Here is a 13,944-nt window from a genome sequence, read left to right as displayed (position 1 = left end):
GGCTGCTGCCTTTTTCCATTCCCAGTGGTAGGTTCCTTGGTTTTAAGAGTCCTGTGGACACCAGGCAGTAGAAACCCTGCTTCAGCTGCTGGTGAAGAACTACTCAAGTGCTGCTTCCATTCCCTCTTCATCATAGGAAGAGTCCGTGTTACCTTATGGATGGTGGTGGTGATTTTGTGGTGTACGCTGTAGGGATTTTGAGGGTTTTTTGTTGCTGTTATGGAAGTTCAGGCAAGCTTGCAAGGAAAGGAGTGGAGTGGAACTGACACAGGGGGAGGTTGAGTGGCAGAATGAGAAATGTATTCAGTGAAATCTTTATATATATATAAAAAAAAAAAAAGGTTCCGTCAAAATGTTAAGAGGTTGTTGAACCTTCTGAAGGGAGCAGTTCTACTTCAGTCCATGCTAGCGATATTCAGGTCTAGGTTTTCCAAAAGACGTCAGCAGAAATGAGGAATCCAGCTTTTTTAGTGATCTCAGAAGACCTCACCTGCAGCGTAGCTGACCCTTAGCTGTTTAGTAACATGTAGAAAGAAATCGATGACTTCCACCAGTAACCAGGAGACAGAGCTGCTAGAATCTGCCCCCTCGTTGGTAATGTTAGCAGAAAGGTAACTGATGGGTTGACCTATAGAAATTAGTTTACCTACTCCTTTCTCTGAGCTGTAATTGCTCCAGCATGGGCTGGGCTCAGAACAAAGCCATTTGTACCGCAGCCTGTGCTGTCCACACGCACCTTTTGTGGATTAGTAACACCACGGCGCTCAGATCAATAAAACCTGGAATGTGCTCAATAAATGTGTTTGGTCTCATTATGAAAGAAGGTGTCAAACTGTTGCAAACAATTGATCTGTGGAGAAATGGGCTTATGACTCCGAGGGCTAAAATCATTCCTCTTCCTTTGAATAACGCTGAACGCTGCGCTTGACGCATGCCTAGGACTCCCAGGCACTGTGCACTACAAACAGTGAGTAATAGCAGTTTCCTCTCATGAACCTCTCTTGAAATGTGAAAAGCCTTGCAGACATGCCTTGTGCTCAGATGCTTGTTATGGACTCCTTCGGAGCACCTTTTAGATTTTAGGGTTGTTTTCCAGGGTTGTTTCTCAAAATTACCCTAAAATTCCCCTAAAGTATATATCCTTTTTTTCTCCTGAAAATGTAAGATATCAGATCTAGTCAGTATTCCGTTTCATATTCAGAAAAGTGCGTGTTCAGGAAAAGATGAAATATTTGCAAGATGCCTAGATGTGAGGTAATGTGTGAGGGGAAAATGGAACTGCATAACGACACTAGCAGATGCCTAGCTTGTTGCGAACTTTATCTGAGGTTATATAAAAGCAAGTGTTACTCTAAAAAGTCGTACCTAATTTTCTTTAAGTTCACTAATTGCCTACCTAATTATAATTCATGGCAAAAAAAAATAATACTAATAAAAAAAAATCCATGATTACACTGTGCAGCATCTAGTTTTGCTTGCCTTTTCTAGTTAGCTCCTATGAAAAGGAGCATGTTTTCCTAAACAGCAGCTCAGCTTGTAAAGAAATGACTTAATTAGGCAGTCCTTGCTCAAGGCTGTCTGTTGATAGAATGGACTTTGTTTATTCTTCGATAAATAAAAGTTCTTAGCCATTTTCAGAATGGAAAGTTAAAAGATAGCAGTGGGCATTTTGTAGGAAGGTCAGAAAGATTTCAGAGACATGCAAGCCAGAAGAATGATTTCTAGATGATTAAGATCTCTTAATTACAGGAAGTATCAGTAAGAAATAGTTGTCATTTTATCAGACATGTTCGTGATCATGGCAAATTCCAAGTGACTTTTAAAGTGATTTTAGAGTTATAACAAAATGCTATGAGAAAGATGCATTCAACAGTGATGCAGCTTTCCAACTGTGTACATGCAATGTGTTAATTGGGCTTTCCAGCTCAGTAGTACATTCAGTCTTCTCTATTCATCCACAACTCGTTTGTGAACTGTTGAGCCATTTGTATGAGCTAAGTATATATGAGAAATTATAAAGAATGTAGTTTACATGAATCTGACAATCTTTCCCCTGCTTTTATTAGGTGATCACTCACAGTCTATTGAATTTCAAACTGATCAAGGTTTTCTTCAAGAAATTTCCTTTTGTATAACAGTCCTTGAAGCTAGTATGGCTAGCACTGTAAAATCTCAGTTCTGGAAATTACAGACCTAACCTGTCATTTAGAGATGTAAAGAATAGCTTAATTTTCAAGGGTGCTAAGAGTGAGCACTTAATAAATGTCTTTTGTATCCAGCAACAATTCACACTGTAGATTGCCAAAATCTGTGCATCCTGGGAAATAGCAGTAACACAATGCTGGAGAAAAAAGTAATTTTTGGAAATGTATTTAATTTCTTTGTACCTTAAAGTAAACAAAGAACGACAGTGATGAGATTTCATTTCCCTTTTCTGAAATAAAAGCTCATGTGACCTTTACAGTTTTGGTCATGTTAGTTGATGCAATTTCTTGAAGAAGCAAAAGATAATTAATGGAGTGCTAGTTGTGTAAATTAGTTTTTAATTATTAAAGCAAAACTTTTCTTCTATCCTAGCCCGTAGAAAATTACTTTGTATTCAGGAAATGTCACAAACAAAGGAAGTAATTTTTCCTTGAGTGTGTTGTTTTTGTTTTGTATTTTTTATTTTTTTTAAACAGATTTTTCAGCCGCTTGCCAGTAAAGGTGTTTCCTCTTTGTTTATCAGAGTATGTAGTTTTGCTTTGTATTTATTTAGTGTATATTTATTTGTGCTTGGCTGGTTGCACTGATCTTGCCAATGACCCATTGCACTGATTTCATGGAGAAGGGTTACAGTAACTCGAGCATTTCTGTGAGAAATGCATCTAACGTGACAAGGTCTACTGCTACTTATGTTGAGAATGGCTTCTTTCGCTGAACAGAAAGCTTGAAGAAGTCAGTTAGACTTTTTTTTTTTCCCTCTCAGAAAATAATACTAACTTAAGGAGAGAGAGCCAGTAAGTGGGTTTAGGCAATTGTGAAGGCAGGAGGGAAAACTCTCCTGTCCAAACCATACTAGGTTCATGGATGTCATTGTTCCCAGGAGATTTATGGGATGGATGAAGAATTAAAATATTCTTTCATCGCATTTAGACAAAGTTACTATGAGCATATGTAGTCCTAACCGTGAAAATTGCAATTGGATCCGAGCCCAGCTTGTTTCATTTCCTTTGTGTCAAAGCTCTGGTGAAGAATTTCAGGAGTTTGGTTACGCCGCGGAGGTAATTAACTGTGTCTTGTCCTATGGAAAGGGCTTCCTATCAGGAGTAAGCACATGCACAAGCTTAACACTTGCTTTCTGGGATTCATTATGTGTATGAGGCTTGGTTAATTAATAACTGTTAACAAGAGCACAAGAGTGGCATGAGCCCAGCCCAAGCCAATGGATGGAATTAGAACTAGAGCAACTACTTGGAAATTTTCTGCAGGTATTGCACTCTAGGTTCATGGATCTTGTTAGTGAGCTTCATATTAGCTCTTAGGGAATGCTGAGATATATAAAAGTGTTTGGCTGTTGATTACGTTGTTATATTTTTAAAAAGCAATAAAAAAATGAAGGCAGAGATGTTTAATGGTAACAAAGAGTGGCTAGCATTGCAGACTCCTGAAAGTTCTTCATTTGCTAGCCTTGGGCAAAAGTGGACTGACTTGGCCTTACAGATGCTGTAGGCTAGAATTATTATTAAGAATTATTAATTAAGAATTATTAATGAAGAATTATTATTCTAGCCATGCTAGCACATCATTTCAGTGGCTTACTTTACACATATTTTAAGTTTGTGAGTATGCGAGCACCAGACAAATGCGTGCTAAAAAGCTTTTGAAGATTGTAGCACCTTTCACCTTAGGGTGTGAGGCATAGTTACATGAATGTTTCTGAGCTGTAGCAACATTTTGAACAGATTATTTTGCCCACCTTTTCATTCTGCCATCTCCAAGGCCAGAAGTCTTATGCTGCCTTCATATTATGCAATCAGCTGTATTAGTAGGATTGCTCGTGTACTCCATCAGATCTGGGAACACATCCAGTCTTGAAAAGAATGACTTTGCAGGGAAGAAAAATATGTATTTATGTGTTCTAATCCAGTGCAGCTCCTTAGTCCATTTCTCAGTGCAGACAGCACGATGAAGGGTAGGAGAAAACAGGCAGAAAGAGCTGTGATAGAAGCTTCCTAGGACCATGGAGTAGCAAAAGCATTTGCTTTTGACTTTGGTCTTTGACAACTGAAGTGCAAGGTCAATCTGTTTTGATGAAAACCTTTTTTATACCTGCATCTAATCTTCTGAAGCTGTTGGGCTAAATTTGAATGCCTTCTTTTTAAGGAAATGTGTACATCTCCTTATTATTGGTATGGTGAAGGGTATGAACAAAAATGATTATTTTTTTAAATATTTAATCAAAAGAGCAATTTGTGAATGTGCTAACATATATTATCAAGCTCTGGAGTTACTACTATGACACTAGTCACCTGTCCAAGTTGCATTTAGCCAGGTGCACGTAGCAGGGCTAAAGGCAGGTTGGTGAAGAGCAGAGAGGTTGCCAGAACATTCTGCTGTTGTCCTGCTATGTCTGCTTCTACAGCTCCCAAAAAGTCATCTGGGGGCGAACGTGGGGGGAAGAAAGCCAACTGTCTTGGTAGATCTTTGTCATTTCCTCCTACCTTCTAGAAAACCAGTGTGTGTAGATACCCTCTTTTGTTTGTTTTATGTTACAAACATTTCAAAATATATTTAAAGCGTCGTTATCGAATGTATGACTCATTTTCTGTCCTGTCCATGTCAGATAGGTTGCTTAGCTCTATCTTCACATTTCCTCTGATCCTAGATCTAGCTGAGGGCTCTAGTTGTGCTTGGCTGAAACCTTTAAATTGTGCCTGCTAGGAACTGACCTGCCAGGCCATGCGGGAGGTGGAGATCACTGGGCTCTTGGAGCATAGGATCGTTCGCTGTAATTTGGGGAGATCTAAAAGAGGCTGAGATGGAAGCTGTTATTCTTCTGTACTGTTGGTGTTTTTGTAGCTTTAAAAGGCTTCCTGAAGAGTTAGTGCCTTCAGGAGATGCTGTTGATGCAGAATGAAGGAGATCCATGCTCCCAAGATGCCTGTGCCTGTTACCTTAAAGTGTAAGAACATTTGTGGATGCAATATAAACTTTGCTCAAATAATAATACAGAATCACAGAATGGTTAAGGTTGGAAGGGACGTCTGGAGATCATCTAGTCCAACCCCCCTGTCAAGCAGGGTCACCTAGAGCACATTGCATGGGCTGAGAAGCGGGACAGGATCCCGTTGGCCTTCTGGGCCACAGGGGCCCATTGCTGGCTCACGGTTAACCTGTTGACCACCAGGACTTCCAAGTCCTTCTCCACAGGGCTGCTTTCCAGCCTGCCAGCCCCCAACCTGCCCTGGGGCATGCCATGATTCCTCCCTAGGTGCAGGACCCTGCGTTCACCTCTGCTGAGCTTCGTGAGGCTCCTCTCTGCCCAACTCTCCAGCCTGTCCAGGTCAATCTGGATTATCAAGGTATACATGTAGCTGAGTGTGCTTGTTGTGCAGTCCATTCAGTTTTTCCAGCTGTTGGAAGACCAGCTTGACAGTATCTAACATTTTGGTTCATGCTAGCAAAATATTGCTTCTATTTCACAATTGCATGGGAGAAATTGATCCTGCAAAAAATACCTCCAAACTAGTAAAATATGCAGGAGAAATTTTAATGAAGAAGGGGTGCAGAAGGAGGGAATAACACATGCAGTCCATGGAGAATAACATCTCTAGTTTAGCACTGGGGTATTTTGTTTTCTCTGTGAGTCACTGCTCTTCTGTGATTCAGCATGACACATGAAGCGCAGGCAGAGCAGTAGGTTGTTCTGGAAAAGCCTGTTGCGTGGGGGGGGGTCTGTTTGTTTGTTTTCTCTCTTGGCCAACTGTTTTATTTCTGGCTCAGCTGAATTACAGCCTGGGCTCTGCAAAGCAGGGCAAGGAGGAGAGGCTTTCTGGAAAGGGTAGAAAAAAAAGTTGGGAATTTGCTTACAGGAGGACCGTTTTGATAAGAAAGATTTGAAAATCCAGCAATTTTAATTAGAAAAAAGATAATTCAAGAATCCAAGTGGCAAATCTCTTCTGTAGAAGCTTGTTTCTATTAACCTTTGCCATAATCTTTGGTTGTTTGGCAGTTTCCAGGGTTTGCTGCTGTTTGTCTGAAGGCTGTGAGATCCAGTTCTCCCAAGGCCCAGAACTTCAGGATTTCATATTTTATATCTCTGAATTTGCTTCTCTAGATTACTGTAAATTTTTTCTATATTTTGTGTTGAAGGATATTTAACATGAAATCACATTTAGGCAGGAGCAAACTCATATTTACAAAGTATTTGTCAAACTGGTGAAGCATTTGTAACAGCTGCATGCAGCTGAAAACTTTGCCTCTCCCCAGCCCTCACTTCAGCAAGCAGCTAAAAAAAAAAAGTCTGAGAGTTGCTTTGCATTTTTTTAACTAAAATACTAGGATAGGCTGCTCGTGGGGTTGAGGTTTGGTGACAGGAGTATTATCATGCTTCACTCGCAGGAAAAGATGGCAGCCCAATTTTCCTCTGTGTGCATGGAGCACTATTTGGCCTCTCTGTCCTTCTAGGTAGTGGACCCTATGGAATCTGAAAAAGAGCCAAATCCTGCTAATAGAAGTCTATTTTCCATAGCTGTATAAAGAATAAGATAATTAAAGATATATTTTTTAAGAACTTTTCTACTTTGAGATAGAAAGAAGAACCTATTTAGAAGCATTTTTTTTACCACTTCATTATATCTTCTTTAAAAGCAGTACTTAACACTGGATGAAAAGAATACCATAGAAAAAAAAAAGTCTAGACATTTTGAGCAGCTGCACTGATAATGAACATAATCAACTGTCTATCAGATTTTTCATTATAGACCCCAGTTTTCAGAAGTTAATGTAAAAATTTCTAAACAAAATGTACCATAAGTCTACATTTAGTCACAATTAATTATGAAGAGAAATGTATGCAAATGAGATCTCATTTGCCAGGGGTTTGAATGGCAGCCTGTCAGCATTTGAGATCACTGCGGTTCCCTATCTAATCTGGGAGTTTTAAGTTATTTTATACCTTCCAATCTTTTTAGACAATTCCATATACCATACCTGTGTCTGAGAATATACAGGAGGTGGGTCATATCTGGAACCAGCAATGTGTCCTTTGAGTGGGTTTGTAGGCTCTAGCTGCAGAGAACATTTCAGCTTCAAAATGTGCAGGAAGGTTGGAAGTGAACAGTAGCTTTTCCCTTGGATAAACCGAAGAAAGATGAGGCATTAGATTATGCTTTTTTTTTTTTTTTTCTCATGAATTTTCATCTCTTTCATGCAAGTAGCAAGAAACGGATGGAGCTGTTAAGTGGTTGTAAGCAGGCTCTGAAGGTGGCCCATGAAATCATGGCTGGGACAGCAGGTCTTTTTTATCATGTTTGGTTGAGATTTATTTTTTTTAAACATAGTATATTTAACAACAGCTTTTACTTAGGTATTTTGCTTAACCATGCTCCTGCTGTATGACTGCATCTTGCCCCTTAGGTACTGCAAAGCAGTGTGCTCGTAGCAGTCCCTTTGATGCTACGTACAGCCCCATAACGTGATACCTGTGTGTGAGTTACTCGTAGAGATCCAGAGACTCTGCAGGTTGGTTTGTGTTACTTACAGGCATGCCGTGAGCCCATTGTGCTGCAGAGCCAGCACAGAAGTGATCACGGAGATGCCTTGGTGTCTTCCCCGACACCTTGTATTTCCTCTTTTAAACCTTTCCGCCTCTCCTATTATTTGAACTACAGGAGACGTTGAATCAATACTGGAAAATAACATGGTGAATGGATGTTAATGCAGGGCCTGTTCTGCTTTTTTCTTCAGCCGTCAGGTGAAATTTCAGAGCTGTTTTGTGAAGTTTACATCATTTGTCGTCAGCTTTTCTTTTTTTTGCAGCAGGTTTTATTTTTGCTCTCCAACTTGTCCAGCAGCGAGACGAGGGAATTGTAACATCTGTGTGCCATATCCTGGGCTTCCATTCCAGGAAAATATGTCTCGTGGATATATCTGCTGCCTGATAATGGCAAGCTAGAAGAATCTCTGGCCTTGATTCCACAAATGGCTCGTCTGCTGGTGCTGAGAAGCACTGCTGAGGGCAGGGCGGCACAGCACACTAGCGCTCTTACCTGGTTATTATGGAATTTTGTCTTTATGTGAGCATTAATCAAACAAAGCAAGTGACAGGAGGTGGTAACACTTGCCGTCTCCCCAGGATTAATGTTTTAAACGCGACTTCTTTAAGCTCCTGTGAGCATGGGGCCAGTACCGTGCTGGATCTTTGCCAACGAGGAAGGCAAAATTCACAAGTGCCTTTCAGACGTGGGGTCACCAGGTGCCGGGATTTGGACTGAGGCTGTCTCCTACCTCGTGGGGTGCCCGCTTCCCTGCCAGGATGAATGATCGTGAAAGATGTAGCATCTTAACTTAATGATTGCTGGGTTTCAAGGGTGGCAAATAAATCTTCATAAAGCAAAACAAAGTGCATAGAATTGACCTGAAGGGGGGAAAAAAGAGAAGAGCCTGTAGATGTCATCTGGATAAAGTCGTTCCCATCCTTGATGCCTTTAAGAGGCCTAATAAGGATTTGTCAGATCTGTGAAGCATTTTTTTTTTTTTTTTATTATTCCATTGCTACTTCTACTTTTTTACAAGCATGTTCTTAGTCCTGTTTTGTTCTTGCTATAGCTGGCTTCTGACGGGGGAAGCCAGGACAGTTCTGCATTAAATTACTACTGATAGGAGAAGAGATGTTTTGCTTCCTGGCTTGAGGTGATAGATGGCCATCGTGCTGGTTGTCCTTGAACATGGAAAGTCATCAGTGATTTAAAAGCAAGAAGAAAACAGTCATTACAGAAGTAAACAACTTATTTTAGAAAGCAGCAATATGGAGTGATTTCAAGTACTGTAACATTTATTTAGGTATAATTTTAAATAAATATCTAAAATAATCATATTTCGCACCTGTATGCAGTTTTGACAGTACAGGTTATTTTGTGGTTTTGTTGCACGTGCTTTTCATTCATGGTCAGTGTCTTTAATGGTACGAATGGGTTTTGTGGTGCAGAGGTGGTGACAACAGGCTCCTAATTTTTCTTTGAAAGCAACACTGTTCATGTGCAGTGAAAATTATCATGACAGAGGAATTTGTACCAGTTTCATCTAATGGTTTTGTTTACATTCATGCAGGAGAACAGGCCTTGGGAGGATGTATTTGATGGGCAGGCTTTGGGGGGTTTTCAGCAGTCATGCAATTTACATTTGAAGTTGCTGAGGGGAAAGATGATCCTTGTTTACCAGGGAGATGATGTTCAGAAGATCACAAATCTGGAATCTGGAAGCAGCTCTGCCTTTTTCCTTTCTTTCTCCTACTCTTCTCACATACCACATTATCTGGTGTCCGTAAGCAGCCTGTGTATGCTGCAGTTAGTGTGTGCAAGGTTGTTTGTTGCAAGCAACCGTTGTATTGCTTTTTTTTTCTTTTTCTGAGCTCATTGAATCGTGAAGCACAGTGGAAGAAATTTCCCACAAGCTACAAGGTGATTACTGTAATGAATTGCAACTTTACAGCATTCCTCTCCATGCAATTATGGGGTGGGGGGAAAAAAGTACTGCTTCTAGTGTTGTCTCTACAGAAATCTGCCAGCAGAGCAGGGGCTGATTTCATGAATGATGCATTTTGGATGAAACATTTTCTGAAAGCTAGAGCTAAATGTGGTGCTTCTGATAATGCCATAACAGGTGCTGTTATTTTCTTCCAACAGTTACCCTGCTGTATGTGAATTCCTCCAGCACAATAACTTGTTATCTATACTTCGAGCTCATGAAGCCCAGGATGCTGGGTAAGTGCGTGTGGAGAGGGAGAGGGGGCACTAATAATGAATAATGGCTCGTTGTTGTCAGACATGGCAAGGAAAGAAAGAGGAACTGAGTGAGAGTGAACTGGGAAACTTAATTTTAATTTGCAACAGCTCTTGCTTTTCATTAAAGATACAAAAGCATACACTGGCATTAGAATGCGCAGTCTTCTACGTGATTGCTACTGAGTTACAGGACTTAATGAATCCTCATATATCCCACTTAGCCCTGGCAATTTTAAGTGGCGTGCAGTGGCCCAAAGTGATTTGGTTGCCAAGTGTTGGAGGGAAAACTAATTCAGCTCAGCAAAAGAAATTTTGCAAGTGTGGCTGAGACTTCTGACGCACAGACTGCCCCAGTGCCTAGGAAGAGATTTGGTTTCTGATGGCCAGAACTGTTTTCTCTCAATACGTACATGAACGAAACTTCTGGGCCTGCTGGTTTTACATTTTAGCAAGAAAATAACCTAAGGGAACTCAAAATGGCCACAAATTATTTTTGTGCAGGAGTATCAGTACTGAATTTAAGGAGTCTTATTAAAGATACTGTGTGCAAAAACAGCCCCGGGGTCAGGTACTGGGTATTGTTGATAGTTTGGTCATGAAATTATTGCCAGTGTAAAGACAGCATTTTTTTCTGCCACTTAAAATAAATAAATAAATAATCTCTTTGGGGAAATGTACCAAACTTGTGAGATTATAATGAAGGATTGGTACCTGAATAAATAGTTTTGCATATCTTGCATAAATTATTAACGTGTTTATTGTGATTATTTGGAGGTAAAAACCTTACCCAATCAGAAGAATAATGAAAGATAAAGTAACAAGATTATAGGAATGAGGTCGATACTCACTGCGCATATAAAAAGCTGTTCTGAATGCTTGAATTATCACATACTTAAAAACCTCAATGCAATTAAAAGCAATCTATTACTCTGCCAAAAATAACTGGCATGAAATACCCAAGGGTAATGAAATTTCATCTTTATTGTATTGCTTTCCAATAAATGGTGAAAAATAAAATTTTGTAGAAGGGATTGCATGGAGACTGTACAGTGGTTTCAGTGCAACTATTGTGGACGGTTGCCAGACTCTTCAGTTTCTTGTTGCTGAGGTTCTAAAGAGGAGTATTTAGTGTTACTTGTCTCTGAGTAAGACAAAAGTACTTCTTGGTTGCTTTGCTTCCAGTTACTTGCAGGTTTAATGCTTGACCAACTGTATGCTGCTCTGTTGGACCAGTAAGCCTTTTATTTTACAAAAGGCAGCAAGGTTAAGTAATGAAAATATGCAGGCGTTAATAAGGTGGCGAATAGACCAAATTAGATTAGACATAGCACCGAAAATATCTGACCCTTTGTTTCCCCTTCCTTTCTCATGCTTTCTACCCTGGCCTTGCCTTCGCTTGCACATGCAGAAGGGCAAGCAGCTGGGAGGTCACGGGAGGACATGCCCTTCCCCTCAGTACATTCACCTCCGAGGCACGTGCTGGTGCGAGCCTTTACTCTCAGTCCTGTGGAAAGCAAAGTGCTGGGAGCATCCCAGGATGTGCACGTGTGCAGGCTGCCTGACTCCGGAGATGGGCACTGAGCAAACCCATAACAAAAAAACAACCTCTGCCATGCTAAATTGCAGACAGAGGTGTACTTTTGACTATGGTGTGGTTCCCTCGCCACTCCAAGTGGAAATAATGAATAAATCTGCAGGAAGAATCTCTTTTCTTGCGATTTTAAAAAGCACATATGCATGCTTTCTGTCTTGGCATTTGTAAAACCCAGTACAGTTATTTACCAGTTTTATACCTTCTCTTTCCTTTAGGTATCGTATGTACAGGAAAAGCCAAACAACAGGCTTCCCTTCACTAATCACAATTTTTTCAGCACCAAACTATCTAGATGTATACAATAACAAAGGTAAGCTTTAATTTCTGTTAATATACAGTAGACTGCACTTTACTCACATTTCTTACATTGTTTTTCTTTTTCTCTTCCTTCTCTCTTTATTAGTTCACATCCATTTATTTCCTCTATTTATTAGCTCATGCCCATTCAATTTATTACATAATGCAAATCTAATTAAATTTATTACAGGCAGATGTACACCTCTGAATATAATGTAGGTTCGAATATGCCTTAAGATATTTCTGTATTTTGACTGCAAGTCATCAAGTAAATGTTATACAGGAAACAAAACTAAGAACAGCTCTATTAACTAAGAGAAGTATATTATGAAATGCTGTGGCTGAGGTGTTTGGAGTCCATTGCTCCTTATAATTGTTTGTCCCCTCGCTCCTCCCCTTAAAATTAAAGGGGTTTGTACACACAGACCCTCTACCCAGCTAACAAACATTGACAGAGCATCAGTGGATAAGGAGTGGAATACCTGTGTTCTGTTTATTAATCATTTGAGAACTATTATGTAGGAAATAAAATACCATTAGCCAAAAATAAGTTGTTGCATGAATTAGCAGTCACTGGTCACTCTATAAAGACTCCATTAAATACAAATGCTTGCAGCGTCTCTCAAAGTCTTCTCTAACGAACTGGAAAAAAAATATATGTTTCTAAAAATAAAGCTTTCTAATAAATCTGCCCTCCTATATCTTGAAATGAGCAATAATATCTCCTTTCTCCTATTCCTAGTAAAGGTAATGTTATTGTGTTTGTGAGAAAAGGAAAATATTTTTTCCCAGTGGTATTATTGAAAGCACTTTCATTGCAGAGAGATCAATCTTTCTTGAACAGAGACATTTTTAATTTGGATACTTGCCTGCAAAGGGAGTAAGTTTTATGTTGTTTGTTTCTTTTTTTTCTTCCAAAAGAAAGCTTTCTCAGGCACCATTCTGTATTATAAAACTTTTAACCTAAAAGGTGTTATTCCATGAACTGTGTGCATGGGGAGAAAACAGTTCAGATACTTCACTGTTAGGTAATGGATTTTGTACGCTTAGTTCTCAAAATGTATGTTAACTTGCGGAAAAAATAATGAGAGAAAAAAAAAAAAAGACAAAAAACACCATCCAAGTAGAGCTTTCAGTAGCTATTTTTGTAAAAGTAAATAGTATAGGGACTTGTTAGCAACACAAGAAGAGCAGAATGAGACAAGGAATGCATTAACTTTCTTGGCAGCATCATTGTTCTTGGTGGAAAGTGTGTTTACTTTCTGAGTTGGCTGCTTTGGGTAGAGCACAGACCGATGACAGGTCTGTAGAAGTAATCTGACATAAAGCATTTGCCTCTTGTTTCATAATATGTGAGGGCAGTCCTATGCACGTGAAGGCAACGGGTGAACAACACGGGATTTTGTCATGTCAGCAAATGTTAATTATAAAGTAATGATTTATAATATTCAAAATCTTGAATTTTAAACCACAGAGTTTGGGTGGCAAAAAGAGCTGCCTTTCTGTTCTTTCTGCTTCAGAGCAGAGTCATTTCACTTGTTGCAGGTTCTCTGCTGTGGCGGGCAGGCTTTAAAACTGGTGAAAACTCTTTCCTGGTAAAAGGCTCATGGCCAGCTCCTGAGAGGCAATGACTATCTGTGGTCACAGGTGAAGTTTGGATGCACTGCTGGGCATATCTGGTCTGAGTGAGCTCAGGCAAGATTGCAGCAGTGTGAGAGCAGTGCTGATGTGCCACTTTAATGTATCACTTGTTGTAAATGTAGAGGCTGACCTTTACTTGGATTTCTAATGCGTTTCTGTTCGGTTTAACTGCCTCCTTTTCTCTCATTAGAAGTCTTAGATGCGTTATTTCATGAGACTGATTGCACTGTCTCTTGGCTTATAAAGTACATCATGCATATTTTTTCGTGCTGCATCTTACTCATGCATCTTCATCTGGGTAGCATTTGGGTGCTTGCTTCCCCATTCAAGAAAGAAAAACTCTGCCACCCTAAATCAGCTAAAACCAAAACAAAACGAAAAACGGCCACTTGTTGACTTCCTTGATTTTCAGCAAATGAACTAGCA

General features: G+C 39.8%; 1 protein-coding gene across 2 annotated transcripts in view; it reads left to right on the top strand.

The window, feature by feature from the left end:
- The window catches only part of PPP3CA (protein phosphatase 3 catalytic subunit alpha), a 190,353-nt gene that overhangs the window by 145,535 nt on the left and 30,874 nt on the right, over positions 1-13,944 (top strand). For both annotated transcript variants that reach the window (XM_084519424.1, XM_084519423.1), the window contains exons 7-8: positions 9,888-9,965; positions 11,796-11,890. In XM_084519424.1, coding sequence (XP_084375550.1) covers positions 9,888-9,965; positions 11,796-11,890 — 173 coding nt within the window. The remainder of the gene's footprint in view (positions 1-9,887; positions 9,966-11,795; positions 11,891-13,944) is intronic.

Source organism: Aythya ferina (genome assembly GCF_964211825.1).
Source record: "Aythya ferina genome assembly, chromosome: 4".
Lineage (NCBI taxonomy): Eukaryota > Metazoa > Chordata > Aves > Anseriformes > Anatidae > Aythya > Aythya ferina.
The sequence above is the reverse complement of the archived record's forward strand: the minus strand, read 5'-3'. Positions and strand labels throughout refer to the sequence as shown.